Source organism: Engystomops pustulosus, chromosome 2, assembly GCF_040894005.1.
Source record: "Engystomops pustulosus chromosome 2, aEngPut4.maternal, whole genome shotgun sequence".
In the NCBI taxonomy this organism is placed as follows: Eukaryota; Metazoa; Chordata; class Amphibia; order Anura; family Leptodactylidae; genus Engystomops; species Engystomops pustulosus.
In genome coordinates, this window is record NC_092412.1 from 188,558,883 (window position 1) to 188,585,789 (window position 26,907).

A 26,907-nucleotide genomic window follows, 5' to 3' on the forward strand; every position below is an offset into this window, starting at 1 on the left:
CCTGTCCGCCCCCAATATAGTTCGTGTAGGTAAAAAACAAACCACATGCTCACCTATCGACGCACCCCCCCCCCCCCCCCGGCAGGTCCTCTTCTATCTTCGGCCGCTCTCTGACATCACAGTGTGTGCCAATCTGCCGGTGGGGGAGGGCGTCGGGAGGTGAGTACACTGTTTGTTTACATTTTTGTGCACATTTTTTGTGCTGAAAAACTTGGCTTATACTCGAGTATATACGGTAAGTGTCCTGGTTTATCATGCTTGATTTTGATTGTAGATTTTCTCTAACTCCTTAGTTCCACTCTGCTGCTTATTCACATCCTTGTTATTAAGCCCAAACCCCTTTTAGGAGGTAAAAAACAGTCCATGAGTTGGCAAGGTAGGAGTGTTGAGCTTACGGTTAACTCTTTAGATGTATTGGTCAACAAACATTGCAGAGGTAAGACCTGTAGGCGGATAATAAGTCTTCAAATTTGATAATGCTTTTTATCTTGAAAAATTAAGACCAAAAAATGTAGTTAATAGGTTAAGCCACTGCTGTCGTGTCTTCGTTGTGTGCTATAGCTATTGTCCAGTGTGAGGTCCAAACCACTGGGGCTTAGGTTTTCATTAACAATAACTCTGTACTTTAATCTGTAGCTGTGGTACTGAGGAATGCCTGATTTCTTCCGGAAATGATGCTTGGAGTTGAGGCCAAAATGTTTAATCTTTGTTTCATCTGACCAGAGAATCTTGTTTATCACATTCCTTTAGATGCTTTCTTTACAAATTCCAGGTGGGCATTCATGTGTCTATTATTAAGTAAAGGATTTTTCCCTGGTAAAACTGCCATAAAGACAAGATTGATGGAGATTTGCAGTGATGGTTGACCCTATTCTTCTATAATAACTCTGATTGGTGGGACAGCCAACTCCTTGTTGCTCCATATTTCTTCCATTCAAAATTATGGAGGTCATGGAAACCATTTTTCCGGTTATCTTTGCCAGATCAGTTCCTCTACAATACTTTTCTGTCTTCCTAGACCGTTTTTACTTCTCATGATTTGATTGGGGCTCTGATACATTTTTAGCTGTGAGACTCTTTATTATCGGCTCAAAACTGCTTTTTACTCATGTTATTGTCTCTGTCATTGTCTTATTATTACTCCAAGACTACTAGCTGACAAGAAATGAGACAGTGTACTACTTTTTACACCATATTTTTAACCTAGTGCTTAATGAGAGATGCCAGGTCTCATTGAGACTGTAATATACACCACAAACCATAACTCAGACATACAGTTTGAAAGTTACTGTAGACTTTCATCACTGGAGGCAAAGTCTACTACCATTTAATTCTGGGATGAGTCTAGGGTTCTGTGAGCCCTTGGGTCACAGTGTGCAGTCTCATTCACACACAAAACAAACCAATTTCCTAAATGTCAAGGGCATTGTGTAGTCCCATGTAAATGTATCCTAACATAAAAATTATAACATATAAAATTATAGAACTTTTTCAGATGCCTGCAAGTTATTGGTGTTGAGCTGGTGCTAGATTCCTTTAATTATCTGGGATATGGACATAAGGAATGATAAAAATCAATAAACGTTGGGGATGCTCGAGCCGATTAGTAGATACAGGACACCGGGGGGAATTAAAATGCCAGTATTAATAAATTCCCCACCTTAGAGCAAAATTAGGAATATGTTGACATTAGGAGTGGTAGACAAAGGGCCCCCCCCCCGGAATTCCTCCGGAATTTTTCTAATCTAATCTATTGTGAATTTAATGATGTGTGGGTGACATTAACTCTATATCCATTAATGAAGTTGGCAAAAAGAAGTGGCCTGTATTTCTCAGGTCGCAGCTATAAAAAACCCTTTTGCTATACACATAAAATAAATATGTGGCATTATATATTTCATATCATATTTTCGGCCACATACCTTTCCCTAATAACTCCAGCCACATCTCTGCTGTTACTTTGTCAAACAAATAAACCTTCAGCAACCAAAAGCAATTTAATAACTCCCAAAATATTAGTTCTGACATCTTCATGATTAGTATGTATGCATGTGTGACATGAAGAGGGAAAAGATGGAAGTAAGACCAATTTTTTGGATGCTCGCATGGCAAGACATCATAATATAAAGATAGATAGCCTAGCCATCATCATGTCATCACAGAAAGGGGGCTATAGGGAATGTTAAAATCATACTTGGGTAGAACTTTGCAAATAGGAATTTGGTCATTCTTTGGGGATCTCCAGTGGATAGATAGATCACTTACATCTTCTTCACATAACATAATGTATTAAGTTCTGGTTTTATCCCTTTTATCTTATCAAACTGTTATTTTGTCATTGTATGAATGTCTATTTAATTGTTTCCCTTTTTGTATGATAACCCCTTTTGTTTGTAAGCACTGTCCTTTTTGATATTAAAACTTCAAATTAATAAGAGCCTTTTTGTGTTCTAATGATTCCATAACTGAGGAGAGACATTAACTAAATTGATTTATTAGCAAATGTGTGCAGAGAGTGGGCATAATCTATCCAAGGTTTCTCCTCAGCCTTACATATATGATGAGTGGTGGCAGCTAAAATCACTCTGGAGGTCAGAGGGCGGTCCAGCATCTCCCTTCCTGAACCTAAGCCCATAATCCTGAGGTGCCCTTTATTACTCGTTGACGTAACAAGATGTTTAATAAAGTTTGAACACCCTAAACATATTTTACACATATTCACCCATGTACTAAATCTCCGGGATGCTCTAAATGAGGAATAAACTGGAATGAACATATATTAAACATTATGGATACATACATACTGAATTTCATTAGCATACCAGATGGAAAATTATGTTTTATGTGTAGATTGTGGAATGAACATCTACACTCACCGGTCACTTTATTAGGTACACCTGTCCAACTGTTCGTTGTGATGCCATCATGTCAATATGGACCAAAATCTCTGAGGAATGCTTCCAGCACCTTGCTGAATCTATGCCACGAAGAATTGAGGCAGTTCTGAAGGCAAAAGGGGGATCAACCCGTTACTAGCATGGTGTACCTAATAAAGTGGCCAGTGAGTGTATTACATATATACAGCAAAGTACAAAATTTCCTGAGCATCCCCATTTTCCGTAAAGCCATAACTTTTTATTTTTTAGTTTTACAAAGACGTATCAGGACATATTATCTGCAGTAAAAATGGTACTTTCTAGTGGCACCAATTGATATTGAAAAGCTGTTAAAAACCTAAATGGTGTAGAAGAGGAAAAAAAATCATTAGTAGTGCCTTTCGTGCTTTTCACTCCATCTCCTTTATTCTTTGGGGATACCAAATTTATTTAGTTTTTGGTGTGTTTAAATGCCTTTTTGAAAAATTTGCTGTATTCTGACAACTATAACTTTTTAAACTTAAAAAAAGTGTACACGGCTTAAAGCTGGCCTTTTCATTGATAAGATTTTGTAAACTGGACTACCTTTTTATCACTATTTAATTTAATTTAAGTTTTTAAGGGTAACAAAATGTTGAAACTGCTTGAAAGATTTTGAATTTTATTCAGCTCAAGTTATCACAGTATGGGGATATTTATTCTTATATATTGATCGATGTACATATTCCTAACATGTTTATTAGTCCCTCTCCATAAAGGGTTTATAGCGCCCATCATTAGAAGGCAAAAGATTTATTTAGAAAAGATAATTTCCATGATAATTAAAGCCATCAGTATCTGACGTGTAAGTGTTTTGTCAACAGGAGTCACAGTGGTCAAGTCTGGTGGAAAACCCACATTTGTTGTGTGATAGAGGCTAACATAGGGTTGCATAGTTTGGAGATAAGTAAAGTTTAATTGGGTATTATAAGCATATGGCTCTATAAACATGAAAAACCCTATTCACTTGCTAAAACCCCTTGTTCCCACACTGTAGGGTCCTTACTCTGGAAGTGATGGAAGACTCAAAGTTTGTACACTTCCGTCGTTCACATCACCATTCAGCCAGTCACAGGGCTCAATGGTCAACTGCCATTCATGGTCCTGCTATTGCAAAGACCAGTGAGTGGCCATGTGTTTTATGATGAGTTAATAGGAAGCTGAACCTGCAGCACAGAAAAGTGTAACCATTTGGCACGCAACTTGTTAAAATACTTGTAATACCCATTTAAGAAGTTTTAGCTTGTATATAGTGTGCAGGACAATCCCTAATGTGACAGGCCTGTGACCAATATTGAGAATATCCCTTGGTCTGTAAGATCCATAGTTGTCTGAAACTTTTTTTTTTTGGGCTGGCTGTAAATGAAGTTTAGGGTTATAAATATCACTCTGGCCCTACAGTATGCATCAATGTTTTTATCTACTTACCATTTGTTTGAAAGCATTTTCCAGTGCACCAATGACAAGACTCTCAGGAAACACTTGTTTTTCTAGATGGAAACGCATTGTTGTCTCTGCAGGAGGATTAGTTATCTCAGGAGTCGACATGCCTGAAACATTTTCATTCCTATTCCTAGTGTCAGGTTCTAGACACAGAGGCGCGGCTGTAGTCTGCTGTAGAATATGTACAAGCTCTCTAAGCTGATCACAAATTTGAAGTTGAAGGAGTTTTGATGCAGTTAATGCACAACCATATCCAGCATGGCCATCAAAGAGTCCCCAGTAATAGAAACTGAATTTATCATTCACCTAAAGAAATGGGAGAGCAGATGACTTACTACATTCTACATAAACAATACTATTGAAATGTTTGAAGTTTGAAAACTCTAATCCACTAGTTTAACTGGGCTAAATGTTGCATAATTATGACTTAAAGTGTAACGACTACACTGTCTTATACTAGGACAGATTTATCATCCAGCATTAAACACTTATAAAGGTGCATTATGGTGCAGAATAAGACTGTCGAACCTTAGGTCACTTTTCATAAATATACCCCAAAAGGTACAAAAGTGTGTAGGCGTGGACTCTCTAAGCAGACACTTCATGATTCTTATGTGCTATGAGATGCTGTCAATGTGCTGACAATGTGCTTAGATTATCAGGGTACAGGTTTATCTACACTTTCATTTAGATTCTGAACATTCTTCTAGTATCTGATACATAGTAGAGTCAGCTCTACTATAAAGTAGTGATGGGTCGTTCGTGAAGCACGGGAGCCGGCTCACTACGCCCCCTTTAACCCATTACAATCGGGTTAAAAGTGGTGTGGTGTCCTGTGACTGACTGGCCTGCGGCTCCCTATTATATATTTATTAGGGAGCCCTTCAGTAGCTAGAAGAGCCGGCTCTTCTTAGTGAGAGGAGCCTAATGAGCCAGCTCACTAAGAAGATTTCCATCACTACTATAAAGACCTTATCTTGTCTGTAGCTTGTTGAGTAAGTCTCTGCACACTGCTCCTTGCCGACAGGAAGTGCCTGTGTCTGAGCTAGTCTTATAATGCAAGGGGGAGGGGCAGGAGGCAGAGAGTACTGCAGTGTGCAGACAAGAAAAGCTATTCATGAGAAGAATCTGACTATATTCCTGAGTATATTTAAGAATCTTCATGGGAATACCCCTTTAATTACTTTTATCACTGTTAATTCCCAGTAACACTTACCTTGCAAAGTATTTGTAAATCAGTGTTTAAATTCTGGTCACTCTGCAAACTATTATGTTTCAAATCACTATCTTCCACAACCAGAAATTCACAACATGCTTGGTCTTCATTGTGATGACTTTTTCCAGCATTTATCACTCTGCAATACAAATACAAATGAGGTTCAAGGACAGTTTGGCTAAAGGACATTTGTGATATTGACTTATTATAGACAAACCTTTTCATACTGTTTTACACATTGCGAAAATAATGTGTCAATACAGTGCCCATATATATAGTTCTTTACAGTGGCCTTTAGGTATAACATCTAAATGTCCTTATATGATTATTCAGAGAACCCCCTTATTTCTCAGATAGTGTCTGATAGTTATCGACTGGCTGCACCTCAGCACCTCTCAAAGATTATAAGCAATTTAGTTTTGTGTCTATTGTACTTGTGTTTCCACTGTGAATATAAACCTTTACCAAATGTAAAGCATCTTAAAATGTATAGTTATTTAAAAATATATGAATAAATAAATACATACATTAAAGAAAATTTACAAGGTGAAACTCAAATGTTTAACCTGTATTTCTCTTTATATTGCAACTTTGTATTATCTTTGTTAAAATTTAATATAATACCATGATTTGAAAAAATACAGTATGATAAACCAGGGACACTTACTAATGGATCTAGGCATCGTGCCTTGGCAATCTTATTGTTATTATCTATGGCCTTCTTTCTTCTAAAATCAACTTTTAAAGTTATACAAATTAGCCTGAATGGCAATAGGGGTTTTACAGGAGCCCCACTGTTTCACAAGCTGTTACACTGTTTCATCTACCCCCTCTGCAGTTCACTGCCTGATGTAATCTCACTGCAGCAAGGACTTTCAGCACTTCAGACTCATTAGCATAATTGATTTTAGAAGCAAGGAGGCCATGGACAAAAATCTAGAAAGATAAGCAGTCATAGTGACTGGATCCCAGGTTTATCATGATTGGTTTTAATTTTAGAATTCCTTTACTAATAATGACAAAACATCAGAGTTGTGGTTTCTCTCAAAGAGCCAAATATCATGTTAACACTATATAAATGTATCTACTCCAGCTGTTTAGTAGTTATATTTATACAGCATTACCATTACAATCAGCCATTTGAGGGTACCCACGAAGCTGAACATTGTTAAATAACCTGTTAAACCTCTATGGCCATTATGCCCCTACAGTAGCCAAAAGTCAGAGTGCCCCAACACCAGGGCTGTGGAGTTGGTAAGCCAAACTTCTGACTCTGACTCCTCAATTTCCCTAACTTCAACTCCAGCTCCACCAAAATGGCCACCTACTCCAACTCCACAGTCCTGTTATCCTGGTCACTCTAGCAGTGCTGAGATAAATGCAGGCATTCCTCTTCAATGCCTTATTCCTCTGATCTGTAGCAAATGAGTTTCACTACTGAGCATGTACATAAAATGCAACACACATTCATTTTAACTAAAATCCTAGAAGAGGGGTGCAAAACCTGCGCCAACAGGCCACATGAGGCCTATCGAACCGTGAGTTGTGCTCCGCACCCTGCTGACAGTCAGCGTCCAATGAGTACTTCTATAACCGGGAGGCTGGGTAGCAGTGAGTGCAACTGAGAAGTTCTCACTGCTCCTGGGTCCTCTCCTTCCACTTTACACCTTGTCCTGACTCCTGACAATGTTTCTATGAATCAGGTTAAGGACATTCAGAAGAATGGCGCCAGGAGTAGGATAGGACCCAGGAGTGGTATATACTTGTCAGCTGTACTTTATTGCTCCTGAGTCCTCTCTTGCTCCTGGCACAGCACTGCTCCGGGGCTGATGCCCATACATACAACCAGCTCAGGAAACTGGGAAGAGCTGCACATGGAAGAAGAAAAGAAGCTGCAGTGTAGTCCAGGGAGCAGAAGAGCCAGGAAAGGAGAGTATTTATTTATTTTTTTGCCATCTGGTCTCCAGTACTATTCTTATCTGTTCTGGGGTCTGCACTATTATTGTCTGCTCTGAATGCAGTATTTGGTTTCCGGGGTGGTATTTATTTCTTTACTGTGTCATTAGTGTATAATTTCTGTGGTGGCATTTGGTGCATCTAAGCTGCTGGTTTCTGAGGCTGCCCCTTAAAGTTGAGCAGTATGAACAATATTGCCCTTGAACCAATACATGTTGTTTGCCTCTGGCCTACCTCCTTATATCAGGAATAGAACAGATATTTAAAGGAAATTTCATAATTTATTGGGGCACATTTACTTACCCCATCCCGGGAGTCCATTGTCCATCTCCAATGCACTGTGCCGTGACTCACTAAGATCGTGCACTCTATCAGGGATGTGTTGCTTCCTTGCTCAGGTCTGACAGAGTTCACCATCTTTTTAGTGGTGCGTGTAAGTGCTTGGGCTTGCAGTCCGAATCGGTTGGATCATTCAGCGTGCCCCCTAAATTGTGTCGCAAGGAAGCCAGCAGTGTCAAAAAACAATCGCATGCACCAAAATACCAGCGCAGACACTTGGTAAATACCTGTGCAAGCTATGCAATCCCCGGATAAGGTGCACAGTCCGACGAAAATGAGCAGTGCGACCCTTAGTAAATGAGCCACGTTATGTTTGTGGAGTCAGCGTTGGTCTATTTTATTAAGATTCCGACTCCACCAAAATTGTCACTGACTCCACGACTCCATAGCCCTGCCTCACACAGTAACAAGAAGCCGGAGTGAACCCTGCACAGCTGCCAACAGCCAAATATAAATTCCAAAACACACAGCCATAAATTATTAATAAATATTTTGAAATAAACATTAATATTTCTAAATAAAATATATATTTTTTTTAATTCTTTTTTTTCCCCTCCTTCCTTTCTTAAAAACCATTGCCTTAGTCACCCCCTTTGGTGCAAGATTATATATAACCTCACTCCAAAAAAAGCTAATTTTTTAAAAAAATGTCTATAAATGTACTAAGGAAGTAATAATAATAGTAACAAAATTTTGATGATATCATCATGTTTGCCACCTACCGAGTTGGTGCCCACAGCCACCGCACAGTGAAAAAAAGGAGACTGCAACTACTTTGGGGGAGAGGGGAAAGGTGAGTAACGTAGTTGCCCTAAGCTCCAATGCTGCACTCCTGACTAGTGCAGGATAATGGCAGAGTAACTGGCCGTGGGGTACAAATTCAGCTGGCATTAAAGCCTTTTCAGGCATTGTCGTTAAGGGGTTAATAATTATATAAGTAGAAAATGCAGTCAGAGACCATATGTTTTCCGATTCTTAGTTCCCACAGAAGATGGGATATTTTCTTAGGAGTCTGGCAGGAGCCTATTCTTATCTAACGATTCTTAAAATAGTGGCTGCAAATATGTGGGGAAGGGGCTAAAATCTATTGTAAGTATATGAGCTGCTTGAGATTCATAAAATGGCCATGTGAGTTCAATATTTGTAATATTTAAAGCTGCAAATAAACTTTTAACAAAATTGCAAACATGCAGGAAATAGTTCATATAATAAAGTAAACTTTGTAATGTACTTAAATAAGACATTCCATTGGCTTTTTTTTGCCCTTCTTCCTTATTTCGGCAGTTTGTAAAAATCAACTTTCTGCATTTCACAGAAGAAGCAGAAAAAAGGGACACAGAAGTTGTTTTAATTAATGAAGTATACTGCAAAGTTCACTATTATTAACTGCTCTGTTCATTTCTGAATAAAACAATGCTTCAAAGCATTGTTTACAATGTTAGTATATCCTACATTTATATTCCAGAATTGTAGCCAAACTTTAAGCATTGGAGAAGTCTTCTCAAATTGTTGCACTCTTTGATCTCTCCATTCATACTGCTATCCAGTCGCTCCTCTGCTGTAATATTTTATCATAATCCTGCAATGGCTCTTCCTCAGTGGGAAGCTGCTGTGGAGTAGTTCAGTAAAGAGATCTCACACAGGAGTGCACAGTAGTGAAGCAATTCCAGCTACAATCCTGGAATACAAATGCATTTTTCACAGTCCTGCTGCTACACAATGGTATGGTTACACAGCTCTCCGGGACTGCGACCTTGTGTTTTTGCCCATCCTATTATCTTTAAAAGATATAGGGGGAAATTTATCATTAGTCTTATGTAGCTTCTTGTGCAAAGTCACGCAATGGCGGAAACAATACACCACAGAAAGCAAATTTAGTCACAAAACTACACCCCATAGGAGGTGGTGTATGTGGGTCCATTGCTACTACAGGGGAAAGTTTTTGCTCAATTTTATGTTTGAGGTATCTGAGGATTTCCTGTGGAAAAACATCGCAAAAAGGCAGAAATTGAGCAGATGTTAAAGGAAACCTACCACTTGCAAATGGTCGTTCTGACCCTCACTAACCTACACATGCCACCGAGCCCACAGGAGCATTAGGACATGCGCATTGCCGGCTCACATGGTGGCTGCGCAAACTATTGCCGAAGTCTCGTGATAGCACAAGATTTTGTCGATAGTGAGCCGGCTCGGTGATGTCAGAAGCAAGGAAGGCAGGGTGGGGGAGGCGGGGACGGCACTCTGCATGCCTCCCCTATTATGCTAATTCTCAAGCGTTGTGACGTACAAAGGAGCGCCAAATGGGTTATTAGCAAAGATAGGAATTTATAGTTATAACCAAACGGATGGATTATATGTTAAACCAAAATATGTGTCTGCACCAGCTCCACTTATGTGCAGGTTAGTGTGGGTCAGAACGACCATTTCCAAGTGGTAGGTTTCCTTTAAACATACGTGAGACTGGTGCAGTCTATTCACATAGAGCACACACAGCATAGGAAGCATCTAACACTGCACATACAACGGACTATAAATCCCACTGTTGGAAACCTGCCGGCAGGGGTGCACCTAGCCTTTCTGCTGCTTGAGGCGAGCTACAAAAAGACGCCCCCCCCCCCCCCGACTCCATATATGTAATATATCAAGGAGTGTCAGGACCAGATCCAATCATATTGGTTTAATGTGAAAAGCAATGCAAAATACATAGAGCATCCCACCGTGTACTATAGAATAAACACAGCGAGCTACTACAAAGGACATATACATACAACAATCCGCCATATAATATAAAATCAATACAGCGTGCCACCACATACCATATAATACATACAGCGTGCCGCCATATACCATATAATACATACAGCGTGCCGCCATATACCATATAATACATACAGCGTGCCGCCATATACCATATAATACATACAGCGTGCCCCCATATACCATATAATACATACAGCGTGCGTGGGGGGGGGGGCGGCGACGACCAGCGGGGACATTGGGCTGTGGCAGGGACTGGTACCTGTGCCGGGCGGTCAGATGTGATAGGGGGGCCGCAGGGGGGGAAGTGTCGGCCGGCGCGCAGGTACATGTGCCGGCCGCGCGCGTGTTGAATGGATGGGCGTGTCGCTGGGGGAAGTATCCGCCCGCGGGTTGGTACCTGTCCTGGGTGTTTGGATTTGATAGGCGGGCCGCTGGGAGAAGTGTCAGCCTGCGCGCTGGTACAGGTGCCGGCTGCCGGCGGGTAAATGTGATGGGCGGCGGTATTGTTGGGGGGGTGGGGGCGGGGCGGTAAGATGTGCCGGCTGGAACACTTTCCATTTTTTTTCTTATCTGCACATCTGAAAAGAATATATTTTGTATATATTGGTAAGCATATGTGAAAAAAAAACAAGAAAACAGGAAACAGGTTTTGCAGTCCTCATATTAAAAAAAAAAAAGCCACTGTACATGTCAAGACAAAATGCCAAAATCATCAGTTCAAAGGTAGATTCTAATACATAACAGTCCAAGTAACCATATAGCTGGTAACAGCTTAGACATATTATTAGATCTGATTTACTTGGTTGTGCTTCAGCAGTTAGGCAACCAGTTATTTAAGATGCAATTAAGTCTATTCTGTGATTGGGTTTTGCTTTAGGTAGGTGGATGTTTACCTCCTCAAAATTAAAATGAATCTAGAAAAGCTGATTTTGCACTAAGCAATCACACCTTGTCTATATAGACCATGCAGGAAGGAAGTATGTGCATCAATTATGGTTGGCCCTTGGAAAGTTTGTTAAACCAAAACTTACAACATAAAATAATTATTGACTAAAAACATAATTTAAAAAAATTCATCTAATACACAATTTTAATAAAGTTAACTCAAAATTGTTTATGTTAAACATGGGTATCATAGAGAGCATGCAATAATTTTGCTAGTAAATTCCCTTGTCAATGCACACACAGAAAAATTCCTTATTTGGAAATAACTGTCACCTATTCCTTAGACAAACTAATCTTAACAAACTATAACAAATTAACATAGGAAAGTATTCAGATCCCTTTACATTTTTCACTATTTGTTTAATTGCAGCCAATTGCCAAGATCCTTGCAGATGCCATTCTTCCTTGCAGAACCTCTACAGTTCCCTCAGGTTGGATGGTGAGCATTGGTACAGCTATTTTCAAGTCTCTACAGAGATGTGCAATTGGGTTTAGTTTTGGGCTCTAGATAATCCAGTCAAGAATGGTCACGGAGTGGTTTTGAAGCCACTGCTTTGTTATTTTAGCTGTGTACTTAGGGTCATTGTTGGAAGGTAAACCTTCAGCCCAGTCAGAAATCCAGAGCACTCTGGGAGAGGTTTTCATCCAGGATATCTCTGTACTTCGACGTATTCATCTTTCCTTCAAGTGCAACCAGTCGTCCTGTCCATGAAGCTGGAAATAGCATGATGCTGCCAACACCATGTTTCACTGTTGAAATAGTATTTGGCAGGTGAGCAGCAGTAACTGGTTCTCACCGCTTAGAATTAACACCAAAATGTTCAATATTAATCTCATTCGACCAGAGAATCTGATTTATCATAGTCTGGGGGTCCTTTATGTGTTTTCTTTTCAAACTGTATGCAGGCTTTCATATGTCTGAGAAGAGGCTTCCGGCGGCAAACTCTGCCATAAAGCCCTGACTGGTGGAGGACTGCAGTGATAGTTGACATTGTGGAACTTTCTAACTCCTGCATCTCTGGATCTCAGCCACCATGATCTTGGCGTACTTCTTTACCTCTCACACCAAGGCTCTTCTCTCACAACTGCTTAGTTTGGCTGGATAGCCAGGTCGCGGAAGGGTTGTGGTTGTCTCAAACTTCTTCCATTTAAGGATTACAGAGGCCACTGTGCTCTTAGGAATCTTGAGGGCTGCAGACATTTTTTTGTAACATTGGCCAGATGTGTGTCTTGCCACAATTCTGTCTCTGAGTCATGATTGTCATGTGCTATAATATGCACTGTGAGGTTTTATAAAGACTGGTGTGTGCCTATCCTAATCAAGTCCAATCAGTTTGATTAAACACAGCTGGACTCCAATGAAGGAGTAGACCATCTCAAGGAGGATCAGAAGGAAATGGACAGCATATAATTTAAATATGAGTGTCACAGCAAAGGGTCGGAATATTTATGACTATGTGATATTTCAATTTTTCTTGTTTAATAAGCAAAACTTTATACCTGTTACCTAACCTAGGTTGCCTAAGGAACCCATACATTAAAACATATGACCAAGCGTCAATCTTGGTGGAAAAATAGTACTATGAAACATTGGATAGCAATGGAAGCTAAAATGCTAACTGAAATGCTGATGCAACCACTCATGTGCTATATTGCTGTCACCAAAATGGCACCATTTAAAACAGCATTGAAATCACCACTTCAATACTTGAACATGCTTATAGAAACTATTCAAAAACTATTGTTTAACTTAGATGACTCAAATTGGATTGCATTAGGTATCCAAAATATAGGAGATATAACCCCTTATATGACACTGCATACATTTCAAGATGTTAAAGGACACCTGTCATCAGGTCTGTGTCACTTGTCCTGTCACCTCTACCTGTTGGAGCAGCTCACAAGGATCCCATCCCAGCCTTTATCTAGTTATTTCATACATTAATCATTGTAAAATCATCTATTCTTTATTATGTAAATGAGGCTGGTCACATGATCAGATGCAGTGATGTCACCCCTGTTACCCCTCCCCTCTCCTCCCCCTGCTCATGTCTGTGTGTAATGTATAGTAAAGCATGGCTAGTGTGTGTATGTCATCTGCTGACATGCTGCATCCTCCTAATATACAGGTGATAGACACAGACATCAGCTACACATGAATCTGACATGTTCTGCTATAACATGGCTGCCTGGAGCTGCTGTATCTCTCCTAAACACACACACACATGCACACACAGGCTGCAGGGGGCGTGGCCACCAGCACCAGGAAGTACATCATTACACAGCCTCACATCATTACACAGGCTGTCAGTCATGCACTGGGGGTGTGGCTGTGCCTCCCACTCATGAATAGAGTGGACAGCTTGAATATGCTAATGCTTCATTGGACATTTCACAGGTCATTTGCATACAGCTTTAGGACCTCATTGCTTAGGTTTACAGGCATGTAGAGGAACAATGAAGGGATAGAGGCATTGCTCTCTAATGGCAGTTTATGAAAATATATTTAGTTTAGGGGGGTTATTTTGCATGACGGGTTCTCTTTAAGCATGACTACAATGTGCCTATCAAAGGCAAACATCTATTACACAGCTTGAGTTGGCATTCTAAAGCTAGTAACTAACCATAAGTATATTTATTATGGCCCTGTATCTCAAACTAAGGGAATAAGCAGGGTTTATAGAGAAATCTTATTGCTAATACATTAATGTAAACACTTATTTTAACTAAAATGGGACCAACAACACGGATTAGAAAGACCTGCATTTTTGAGACATCCAAAAACTCAAACTATGTCAGTCATCGAGAAACCTAAAGAAAATATTTTATTGGTAGTATTTCACACCGTATAGGTTTACCAAAATATTTCCCCAAAGGTCAAACCTCTGTTGGAGATGTAATACTGACATAGGAACTTTACTAAATTATAGTTGACACATATGCTGTCTCACATACTGAATCTAGATCATATTTCAACTTGCCCATCTTACGATTTTGTCACATGTCTTCATAGTGACAAGAAACTTAATTACATAGAATTGGAATCTATACCATCAACACCAGAGATAATGAACATAGTTCCAATTATTATTGTATGGCTTCTATCCAAAGACTCATTTCATGAAATGTGGGTAAACTGGATACCTTTACCAAACACTCACCAACATAACAAAAATTGAACATCCTTAAATATTTTATAATTCGATCTAAACTTCCCTACCTTAGGATTTGCAACACTTTGGACATGTTGTCAGGCAGTTGAACAACTTCCACATCATGTTTCTTTCAAGGCCCAGTGCGGTGGCATTATCCAGAAAATCATAATTGAAGTGAGTTTAAATTAGTTGAATAAAGTCAAGGCGGCGAAGAGTTTAACACTGAATTCAAGCTTTTCCTGTCTCAGAAAACTTTTTCACTTTAATTGATGGTCCTGCACCTGGAGACATCACTAACCAGATCACCTGAAGTCTGATGTATGATTTAAGTCACAGGCGGAGGTGTTCTCAGGTGAGGAGAGCTTGACCTCACTGTTAAACTCTCCATCTCCTTGACTTTTTACCACCAATTTACACTTTACTTCAAAGTTTGTTTGGGGATGGAGTCATGCTGGGGCATGAAAGAAACATGATCTGGAAGGTGCAAAGATTCTAGACAACAGACTGGTAGTGGTTTATTAGGCCAGTTTTGGATGACAGGTTCCCTTTTTTGTTTTAGCATTTCCATTTTTTACTCCCCCCCATCTATAACTTTTTTATTTTTAAACGTAGAGTGGTGTGTAAGAGCTCTTGCACTTCATAGTGACGGTATTTAATATTCCATGCTGTGTACAAGAAAGCAGGAAAAAAATTCCAAATGCAGTGAAATTTGTTAAAAAAATGCATCTGTGCCATTTTCTTTTGGGCTTGGTTTTTATGGATTTCACTGTGTTCACCAAATGACATGTCTCCTATATTCTTTGGGTCGGTACAATCATGGAGATTTATATACTGTATAAGCCGAGGTACTTAATTTTAATACAAAAAAGTGAAAACCTATTGACTCGAGTTTAAGCCGAAGGTGGGAAATGCATTGGCCACAGCCTCCAGCCAGTATATTGCCTGCCAGCTCCTGTCCCGCAGTATATTTCCTGCCAGCTCCTGCCCAAGTATATAAGCAAGCAGCCTCTGCCCCCCAGCATATAGCTGCTAGCCCCTGTAGTATATAGCCTGCCAGCCCCCACTATATAGCATGCCAGTCCCCATAGTATATAGCATGCCAGTCCCCATAGTATATAGCATGCCTGCCCCCCCCAGTATATAGCATGCCAGTCCCTTCAGTATATATAATACCAGTCCCCATAGTATATAATATGCCAGTCGCAATAGTATATAGCCTGCCAGCCCCAACCAGCATATAGCCAGCCCATCCCCCAGTATATAGCCGGCCAGCCCCTGCCCCGAGTATGGCAAGAATTTAATTAAAAAAAATTAACACTGTACTTACCTTTCCGACACCCCCGCTGGTCCTCTTCTTGCTTCGAATGCTCGAGTGCCTCTTCGGATCCTCTTCCGGTCCTTCGGCTAATCTTCGGGTCATTCGGCTCTCTTTGCACTCGGCCAACACACAGAATGACGTCAGCTGCTTGCCGACATCATTGTTTGTGAGCCACCGACATCACAAGGGGACCCAAAGAGGAGCAAAAGGACCCGAAGAGGAGCAGGAGCATCAGAAGCAAGAATAAGACCTGAGGGAGCATCGAAAAGGTGAGTACAATGTTACATTTTTAATTGACTCGAGGCTTATACCCCAGTATATACAGTAGGTTTTTTTAAAATATAGGTTTAATAATGTTAATACATTTACAAAAATTTAAACCTCCTGTGCAAAAAAAAAAAAAAAATCTTCATCTTGCCATCTTCTGGCATTAATAACTTTTTTCATACTTCAGTGTAAAGAGCTGTGTGTAGTGTCATTTTTGCAAAATTACATGATGTTTTCATTACTGTCATTTTAGGGAATGTATAGCCTTTTAATCAATTTCCTTTACAATTTTCATATGTTGCAAAATGGCTAAAAAGTGGCATTTCTGACTTTGGGCGCTATTTTCGGTTATGGTTAAATGGCGGGAATAACCGTTATTTTATTTTGATAGATCTGCTATTTTGGGATGTGCTTATACCTACAATGTTTATTTTTACTCTTTATTTATGTTTATATACGTTCTAGGGAAAGGGCGGTGATTTGAATTAGAATTGTTGTTTTTTTTTGTTTTTTTTTTTACCATTTTTCAGACCCCTTAGGATACTTTTATCATAGGTTGTCTGATTGATCCTACCATATACTGCCAAATCCACATTGTAATAGATAGGCTAGAAGAAAACAACTTTGGGTCTTTGTATGATCCGAGTCTGCCATGGTAACAGGTTGTCACTCTCGGAGGCATGACATCCAGGGAAGACATTTTCATACTTGTAAAACGTGTAATTTTGTGTAAATTACACGTTTTGTGCACCCCTAGAAATAACAGTTTTTACTTTGATAGTGGTGTCATTTTGGGATGTGGCAATACCGAACATGTTTACATCATTTCTGTGTTCTAGGGAATGGGTGGTGATTTGAACTTTTGTATATTTTTTAAAATTTGCTTTATTGTTTTAAACTTTTTTTTAACTATATTTCTAATTCCGCTTAGTGTACTTGAACCCTAGGAGTCCCTTCAACCGAATGATTGGCATCAGACCACCTTTTAAACCTTTTACATATTAAAATGTACTTTCAACTCGATCTTTCAGCCATAACCACACAACTTGCCAAGAAATGTCTGAAACAGTAAACATTTTCTGTGGTTCCTCACTATCTCCACTATATTTTGAACTAGTTCCGCTCTGTCTTACATAAACTGCTATATATAGTGTTCATACATACAGAATTACACTCATAAATACAATGTTTGGTTTTCCGCTTCAGAGATTCTGCCTACTGAAGTATGACAAGTACCCTCCAAGAAAAGATACTTTCATGAATGTAAAAAAAACGAAAACTGTTGACATATTAGAGAAAAGAGAGAAAAAAGGGCTGGAATTGCGCTGCTCAGTTTTCACAACTTTTTATTTTCAATATGGTAAAATGATGGACAACACGTCTCAGGAGCGGATTGCTCCCTTCACCATGTCCGAAAATTAAGTATCCTATTTAAACTGGCCCAGATCGTTTATATACTAAAATTGAGGTTGATATTGGGGGGTCATTGTGGCACCTTTGGACCACTGGGACTGTTTTAAATACCAAACTGAGAGTAAGTTAGTATGTGGAGATGCAAGCCGGCTCTGTGCCATGATGAAGGGAGCAGTCCACTCCCGAAACGCGTTGTCCATCATTTTACCATATTGAAAATAAAACATTGTGAAAACTGAGCAGCGGAATTACAGTCAGTTTTTTTTCTCTCTACTGATTTTGTTTATTTGATGCTTTTTCTAGTTCTGGATATCAGGCCATTTGCAGCAGCTCACGACTGACCCCAGTGTATTGCTCACATTTGTACTTTCACTGTTATATGTTTGTATGTTACATATAATTGTGCTGAGACTGCTATAACGCCTGCACTGTGTTATTTTTTCCACTATTTGAATATTACAGAAAACGAACTAGAAAAACAGGTTATGGCTGATTTGAAAAATTTTGCATTCAGCAAGTCACCAAACATGTTATATCAGTAAAACTATTTCAAATGTCCAAAAACATAGACTGTTGACTTCCTACGTATACAAACAGATCATAATACAAGAAAGTATTGGGAAAACAAGTCACATATGACATGAACTTCATTGTATACTTCATTTCTTCATTCTAGAATAAGTAAATGTTCACACAGTGTAATTCAGTGCTTATTCTGTCGCACACAAATCTCTCCGCATTCTTTCCTACAGAAGTATAGTATATTTTGTTGAAATAAATAACTATATTAACCTAAGTGAGATAGAAACACAAGGTATATCTTACAATGCTGCCTTTGGATTTATATAGCAAACTCTTAGATGTATGAGGTCCATATAGGTTCCCAGTTCAATTCCTCAGTAAAATTTTTTTTTAGATATGGCGAGGTACTGAAGCACTAAATGTATCAGAATCATAACTTTTCATGATACCAAAATCAACAAAAACAGCTTCTTTACTGCTGAGCTAGATACGAAGAGGACATGGTGACAGACTCTACAAATAAAAACTATCCCTATGTGACTTCCTTTGTGGGTAAGTGAGAAGTAACATGCAATGCTCACCACTCATGAAGCACTCAGTCTTGTGACTGGAGGCCCAAAAATATTTTCAGTTGAACTTGTTCCTCTATTGCTTGTGGTTATGTTTCATTTTTCTGTACAATGCCTTTCTTAGTAGATGTAGTCAGCCAGGGGGACTTGTGCTGGTTTGCGTCAATTTCATGGCTATTATAAGGGTTGTCTCATGAGGACACCCATGTGTATATACTCTATTGGAGTATATGGACATTATACAGGGTGACTTTAACTCGTCCTTGCTTGAATTGAAGTGAATGGCCACTGATTTTATGTTTTCTCTAGCTGTCCATGACCAGTCGCCTTTCCAGGACCTTATGATAGGGACACTTACTCATACAGTAGATCCAGGCACCATGACTGTGGTAATCTGGGGGAAGATGGGTTCGAGCGCCCCTCAGTGCTGTACAATGAGCAGAACAGATCCCCCCTTCACTTCCTGCAGCTGCTAGATTACACAGGCAGAGGGAGGAGAGACAGAGGAGGGGATTGGGTGAGACCTGTGTTTTACATTGTAACAGCCTGTAAATCTGCAGCACTTGGGGGCTCTGGTAACACTTCAAGAGCCCTTCAGGCTTCTTAGCGAAATTTTAAAAATTGATTTGAGATAATTGGAGGCCATGGATAACAAATATAAGAAGATTAGCATAGTCACGGAAGCTTGATCTATGAGTAAGTGTTCCTGGTTTATCATACTTTCGGTGGCGCCCAGCAGAAGAAAGAAGATAGGCGCGGAAGCCTGAAGAGCCGTGCGGACATCGGGGGAGCAGCGCTGCACAGTATATAAGTTTATTATTTTTTAAGTATTTTTTAAGTATTTTAGTGACTTTATTGACTCGTGTATAAGCCGAGGGGACGTTTTTCAGCACATTTTTTTGTGCTGAAAAACTCGGCTTATACACGAGTATATACGGTAGTTTTTTCTTATTACGGATGACTAAATCTGCGTCTTATAGCAAGATGTACCTTATAGTCTGAAAAATATGGTACTTGTGTCTCTTTCCACTATGGTCCTACCGGTTCCATAAAGATCAGAATAAGGTGGAAATTGAGATGGTGGATCTTGTGAGCTAATAAACCCAGCAAGCATAGCACCCGTGACAACTAAAAGTGACCAGCTTACTTAGGGGATGGTTTGGATACTTTACTGCTCGACTAAACTAGTAAAGAGGACCTGTCACTCCGGAAAACCCACCCACCAAATGTGCCCCCCATAATCCTCCCCTCAGCCCCTTTCTCCCTAGCCATTTTTTTTTAACATTTATGTGCAGTAAATTGATTTAAACCGATCCGACCTCTTACCAAATAAGAGTATCAGCACGCCCCTGACAGCAGTCATATTGTAGGAGAAGCCGGCAGCATCGCATCGCTGCTGGCTCTCCGTGGTGAGAGCCAGCAGCTCACCACATTGCGGGCGCAGCCTGGCTAACTCACATTGCCGGCAGATGCGATGCTGCCGGCTTCTCCTACAAGTCCCCCTAATGAATACCGCCGACTGCCAGCACACCAGATACAGGATCCAACCTCTTATTTGGTAAGAGATCGGATTGGTTTAAATCAATTTACTGCACATAAATTTAAAAGAAAATGCCTAGGGAAAAAGGGGCTGGGGGGAGGATTATGGGGGGCACATTTGGTGGGTGGGTTTTCCGGGGTGACAGGTCCTCTTTAATTATTATTGATGATATGTAGAGTGTTGAGGGGTTAATAATGCATTTTCCTAATAGTTGTGTGGTAGATGTGTTGCCTTTGGTTTCTCTAGCCCCTCAGTACAATAATGAATAACTTGTTATATTAATGTAGAATGTAGCAACACTCTGCAATGTATTAATAAGTAACAATTGCACAAACAATAACACCTGCAATATATTTGGACTCGACTAACTTTTTCTACTAATGCAATACGTAGATTTATATAATAATTTAACTTATTTCATATGCAAATGATATATCTGCAGAAATTTGCATTAGTGATATCTATATTTAGACATGAAACAATATTGTTCCAAATGCTGATGTTTATTCTCGCTTGCAAGAATAAATAACCAGAGAACAAAATAGTTTTAACCCCTTAGTGCTCAGCTGATGCCGGCTTGGTTCTGGATCGGAGCCGAACTGGCATCGGGAAACACGGGGTGCCGGCTGTAACTAATAGCCAACACCCCAGTGTAACACGCAGGTGTTTAAACCGTTAAATGCCGCGGTCAACGCGACCGCAGCATTTAACCTGCCTTTGGGGGGTCTTTTCCCCCACTTACCCCCCCCCCCGCACCGTTTTCGGTAGCGATCGTAATAAATCAATAAAAATACTCATAATCCCCATAACATATAAAGAGACATTTAACGCAAAGAAAAGTCTAAATCATAACACAAACCCCACATATAAACGTAACAACCCACAGAATAAAAGTAAAAAATTATTGATCCTGCACAATGAACACCATAAATAAAAACTGTTAAAAACTGTCCAAAAATTATGATTTTTACCTATTCAATCCCACAAAAATGTAAGAAAAAGTGATAAAAAAAATATGTACTCCGAGATGATACTGTTGCAAAGTACAACATGTCCCGCAAAAGACAAGCCATTAACCAGCTCCATATCCAAAAAATTAAAATGTTATGCCACTTGAAAGACAAAAATGCAAAAATGATAGATTTTTCCCACATTGGGGTTTTATTTGACAAATTTAGTAAAACATAAGAAAACATATTCATGTATGGTATCTCTGTAATCGTATCGACCCATAGAATAAAATTAACATGATTATTAGGCTATACGGTGAACACCAAAAAAAAAAAGAGTAAAAAATCCAGTACAGAATTGATGATTTTCTACTCCTGCTCTCACAAAAAAGTTCCTAAATTTTCAACAATAGGGGATACCAACCCCAAAATGGTAACAATGGAAAAAGCATCTCATCCCGCAAAAAAAATGCCATCACATTGCCCCAATAACGAAAAAGCGAAAATTGTATAGCTGTATAGGGGCCAATGAGGAAACTAAAATCCTGGCAGCTGCAGGTCCCTCTTTCCCTTCTGCGCCTCGCTGTACCCCCATAAAACAAGTAACGGCCAAATGTGGGGGGTCTCTGTACACTTTGGAAATGTGTAAATTTTAGGGCTAAATGAACGTACCGACAAAAATTGACCATTCTAAATTTCACCTCCATTTTTATTCAATTACTATGAAGATCTCAAGGGGTTAACAATCTTCCTAAAAGCTGTTTCTGATAGTTTGAGGGGGCAGATTTGAAAATAGGTTGATTATATATGGGGGTTTTGATGTTAAATGTGTAAAATTTCATTCAAAACTGTATCTGCAAAATAGCAAATTCTGAAAATATGTAAAAATCGATATTCGATTTGTAATCCGCGTGACATCAAAATAAATTATCCAGACATTTCAAAAATTATGAAAAATGTAGAGTAGACATATGGGAATTGTTATTTAGCAACTTATTTAGATGGTAAACCTATCTGCCTGAAATGAAATTATTTCGAATTTCGAAAAAGGGAAATTTTTCAAAAAAAATCATAATTTTTCTTTCTTTTTTTTTGTAAAAACCGCAAAACTTATCAGCCAACATTTGCCACTAAAATGAAGCGCAACATGTAGGGAAAAAACAATCTCAGAATGGCTTTTAACAGTGTTCAAAAGTTATGACCATATAAAGCGACACAAGTCAGAATACAAAAAATGGGGCTGAGCCTTAAGCTACAAAATGGCTGCATCCTTAAGGGGTTAAAGTGGCAGCTGCATTTAGGAAAGTGTTATTGCCCTAATATGCAAATTTGTGAAAGAGCCTACTGGAGTGTGAAGTAGCCAGAGCTGAGGCTACACAGCGCGGCTACTTCCACCCCAGTAGCCTCTTTCGATCCTTCTACTATGTCATCTTCAGCATGAAACTCCTGGTACCTGTGCACACTCGTCCGTGCTCTGCATAGAGAGTCTGACTGTGCATACTCTGCTCCGGAGCAATTGAGCATGCAGAGCGCGGACGAGAGTGGGCAGCTACCAGGAGCTGCACGCTGAAGATGACACAGTAGAAAGAGGCTACTGGGGCATGAAATAGCCGGGCCATGTAGCCTCAGCTCCGGCTACTCAATGCCCCATGTAGCCTCTTTCACAAATTTGCATATTAGGGCAATAAAACTTTTCCAAACGCAGGGGCCACTAAAGGATAAACCCTAAAAAGGGCTACAATGACCCTTTAGCATTACATTCTCATATCTGGAACTGTTTTTAATACATAAAGAAAGGACATATTTGTTCCGAAAATTACTTTTAAAAAAACATGTAAATGAGACGGAGATGGTCATACACAACCGACAACCCCCCTCCCATGCGTGGTGGAGTCGAGAAGCTACTAGCCACCCGGTGATGTCAGAGGGCCTGGAAAGAGTGGGGTGTGTGCTGTCACCTAGCTATTCGGCCGATCCTTTAAACATGAAAGTTTATGGGCAAGTAAAAATGTATGAAATTCTCAAACTTTGTATTAATGTGGATTTTATGTGAATTTATTCTGTAAATGATGTAAGACCTGGAAGATAGCCTTCCTGCATGTCCAATGGAGGTAATTAATTAAATATCTGATTGAACATGAGCAGGAGACCTTCACTTTTATACAGATAATTAAAGGGTAACTGCTGCCCCCCCTCTTCATGATCACTGGGGGTCCCAGTACTTGGTACCCTGTAATCATACCCTGTAAAACTCCTTTCACTATATTTCCATAAAATGTATAAAAATAAAGACACAAGTTACATATTTACTGTGTATTATTCTAGCTCTGACAGCAAAAGCAGTCAATTCTATATAAAAACAACGTATATAACATAAACACACTTATCCCACGTAACTTGTGACTCCTGAAGTCACGACCAAACATTGACTCACAATCTATTACCGGATTGTAAAGGCTATAGAACTCCTTGAAGTACAACGCAGTATCCCAACACTAGTAAGCAAACTATAATACGCCAGCCTAAGCAAACTATAGTATGCCAACTTTAGCAAGCACACCAGTTTGCCAAGCCTAGCAAACACATCACAGAATAACAACCCTAACAAACTGCCTATAGTATGACAGCAATAGCAAGCACATTATACTATACCATCCCTAACAATCTATTGTATGCCAATCCTAGCAAACACATCATAGTGAACCAACCCTAACAAACAAACTATAGTATACCAAATTACCAACCCTAACAAACAAACTATACTATGCCAACCCTTACTAACAAACAAACTATAGTAAGCCAACTCTGTAAACAAATGGCAGGATGCAATCCTGGCTGGTCAGTGGTAATAAATGATTCATGTGAGATGAATAATGTATTATTGTGTATCGGCTGCTGCTCCTGAGACACTCTATTCTATATATACACCACATTGTACTCACTCTGCATAACCTGTGCCCCAGTGCAGCTCCTCGGGGGTCTCCAGGGTGAGCACGATCCTGGCATTGTGATCGCCCGATTTCTGGAACTCTTCTGGCGATAACTTCAGGAAGGACGGCCGACACGGAGGCTGAGGTTTGGCGACGGGAACACTCGGGGTCTCCTTCTCGGGGGTGCAGGGTGCAGGCAGGGCACTTTGCTTGCTGGACAGGGAGCCCCCCAGAAGCCCAGTCACAGCAGCTTTTACTCTGCTGATCATCACTAGAGCAGGACAGGGGCACCCACACTGCCCGGGGGGCACCCAGGTAGTAGTGCGGCTATAAGAGCTCTACAAGGACATGCACAGTGCTCAGACACAGGTGTATACACCCGGATGTGATGCTGGGGTGACACCCAGTGGTGTGCACTAGGCGCTGCCCTGCTCACCTTGTGGAGCCCCTGTAGTAGGTGGCATTGCCATGCTCTTCAGTCACCTATCCGATGCTGCAGCACTGTGCACTGTGCCAGTCCTTCTGCTGGAGTCATCACCAACCCCCACTGCTGCACCACTCACTGCTGCTTCCTACTAGGAAATTGCAGTCCGTTTATTATTATACATTAGACACTTCTTTCCAAACAATAACATCAGCAAATGTATCTGACCTTCAGGCAGATCTCAAGGAGGAGCTGAACAATTCTAGTAGCGGCAGCACTAGATTTAGTTCTAAATAATGGGGCGTGGCTCACCAGCCCTGTATCCCATCCATGTCTTGTGTAATAGGATGATAATAATAATTATCTACTCCACTACGCAGTTGGACATTTTTTTCATATCAATATTTGAAAATAGCTGCATTTGCTAGTTTTGTAAATTTTTATACCACAATATTCCTCTTAGGCTGCATATTGCGTGCTCACCGGTGCTAAAACCCCAGGTGCAGAAGAGGAGGGGAGTGAGTGCTTCTCACCCTCCTTCCTCTCTCCATAGAACGAGCCGCACCACAAATCCAACCAAATATAAGTTATATTCTATATTTTGTGGCATAGTTGACCTGCTTGGTCACATTGCGGGGAGACACACTGGGGCCCAATTACTTACCCGGGGCTGTATATACTTATTATAGGGGGACTGTATATAATAATTGGTAGGCAGTATGTAGTTATAACAGAATGCTGTATATAGTTATTATAGGGGGCTGTATATAGTTATAGGTAGGCTGTATGTAGTTATAACAAGCCTGTATATAGTTATTATAGGGGGCTGTATATACTTATAATAGAAGGCTGTATGAGGTTAATATAGGGAGCTGTATATAGTTATTAGAGGGGGACTGTATATAGTTATTAGAGGGGGACTGTATATAGTTATTATAGGGGGCTGTATATAGTTATAGGGGGACTGTACATAGTTATTATAGGGAGGCTGCCTATAGTTATAGGTAGGCTGTATATAGTTATAGGGAAGCTGTATATATATATATATATATATATATAGATATATTTATATATATATAAAATAGAAGGTTGTATATGGTTATTATAGGGAGAATGGGGGACTGTATATAGTTATTATAAAGGGACTATATATAGTTATAATAGAAGGGTGTGTATAGTTATAATAGAAGGATGTACACTCACCAGCCACTTTATTAGGTACACCTGTCCAACTGCTCGCTAACACTTAATTTCTAATCAGCCAATCACATGGCGTCAACTCAGTGCATTTAGGCATGTAGACATGGTCAAGATAATCTCCTGCAGTTCAAACCGAGCATCAGTATGGGAAAGAAAGGTGATTTGAGTGCCTTTGAACGTGGCATGGTTGTTGGTGCCAGAAGGGCTGGTCTGAGTATTTCAGAAACTGCTGATCTACTGGGATTTTCACGCACAACCATCTCTAGGGTTTACAGAGAATGGTCCGAAAAAGAAAAAACATCCAGTGAGCGGCAGTTCTGTGGGCGGAAATGCCTTGTTGATGCCAGAGGTCAGAGGAGAATGGGAAGACTGGTTCGAGCTGATAGAAAGGCAACAGTGACTCAAATCGCCACCTGTTAGAACTAAGGTAGGCAGAAGAGCATCTCTGATTGCACAGTACGTCGAACTTTGAGGCAGATGGGCTACAGCAGCAGAAGACCACATCGGGTGCCACTCCTTTCAGCTAAGAACAGGAAACTGAGGCTACAATTTGCACAAGCTCATCAAAATTGGACAGTAGAAGATTGGAAAAACGTTGCCTGGTCTGATGAGTCTCGATTTCTGCTGAGACATTCGTATGGTAGGGTCAGAATTTGGTGTCAACAACATGAAAGCATGGATCCATCCTGCCTTGTATCAACGGTTCAGGCTGGTGGTGGTGGTGTCATGGTGTGGGGAATATTTTCTTGGCACTCTTTGGGCCCCTTGGTACCAATTGAGCATCGTTGCAACGCCACAGCCTACCTGAGTATTGTTGCTGACCATGTCCATCCCTTTATGACCACAATGTACCCAACATCTGATGGCTACTTTCAGCAGGATAATGCGCCATTTCAAAAAGCTGGAACATCTCAGACTGGTTTCTTGAACATGACAATGAGTTCACTGTACTCAAATGGCCTCCACAGTCACCAGATCTCAATCCAATAGAGCATCTTTGGGATGTGGTGGAACGAGAGATTCACATCATGGATGTGCAGCCGAC

General features: G+C 40.1%; 1 protein-coding gene across 1 annotated transcript in view; it reads right to left on the minus strand.

Moving 5' to 3' along the window:
* Window positions 1-24,850, minus strand: part of PPM1J (protein phosphatase, Mg2+/Mn2+ dependent 1J) — a 37,327-nt gene extending 12,477 nt beyond the window's left edge. The window contains exons 1-3 of the mRNA XM_072137619.1: window positions 24,251-24,850; window positions 5,575-5,713; window positions 4,344-4,664 (exon numbers count right to left, since the gene is read on the minus strand). Coding sequence (XP_071993720.1) covers window positions 4,344-4,664; window positions 5,575-5,713; window positions 24,251-24,507 — 717 coding nt within the window. The 5' untranslated portion in view covers window positions 24,508-24,850. The remainder of the gene's footprint in view (window positions 1-4,343; window positions 4,665-5,574; window positions 5,714-24,250) is intronic.
* Between the last annotated feature and the right edge of the window lie 2,057 nt (window positions 24,851-26,907).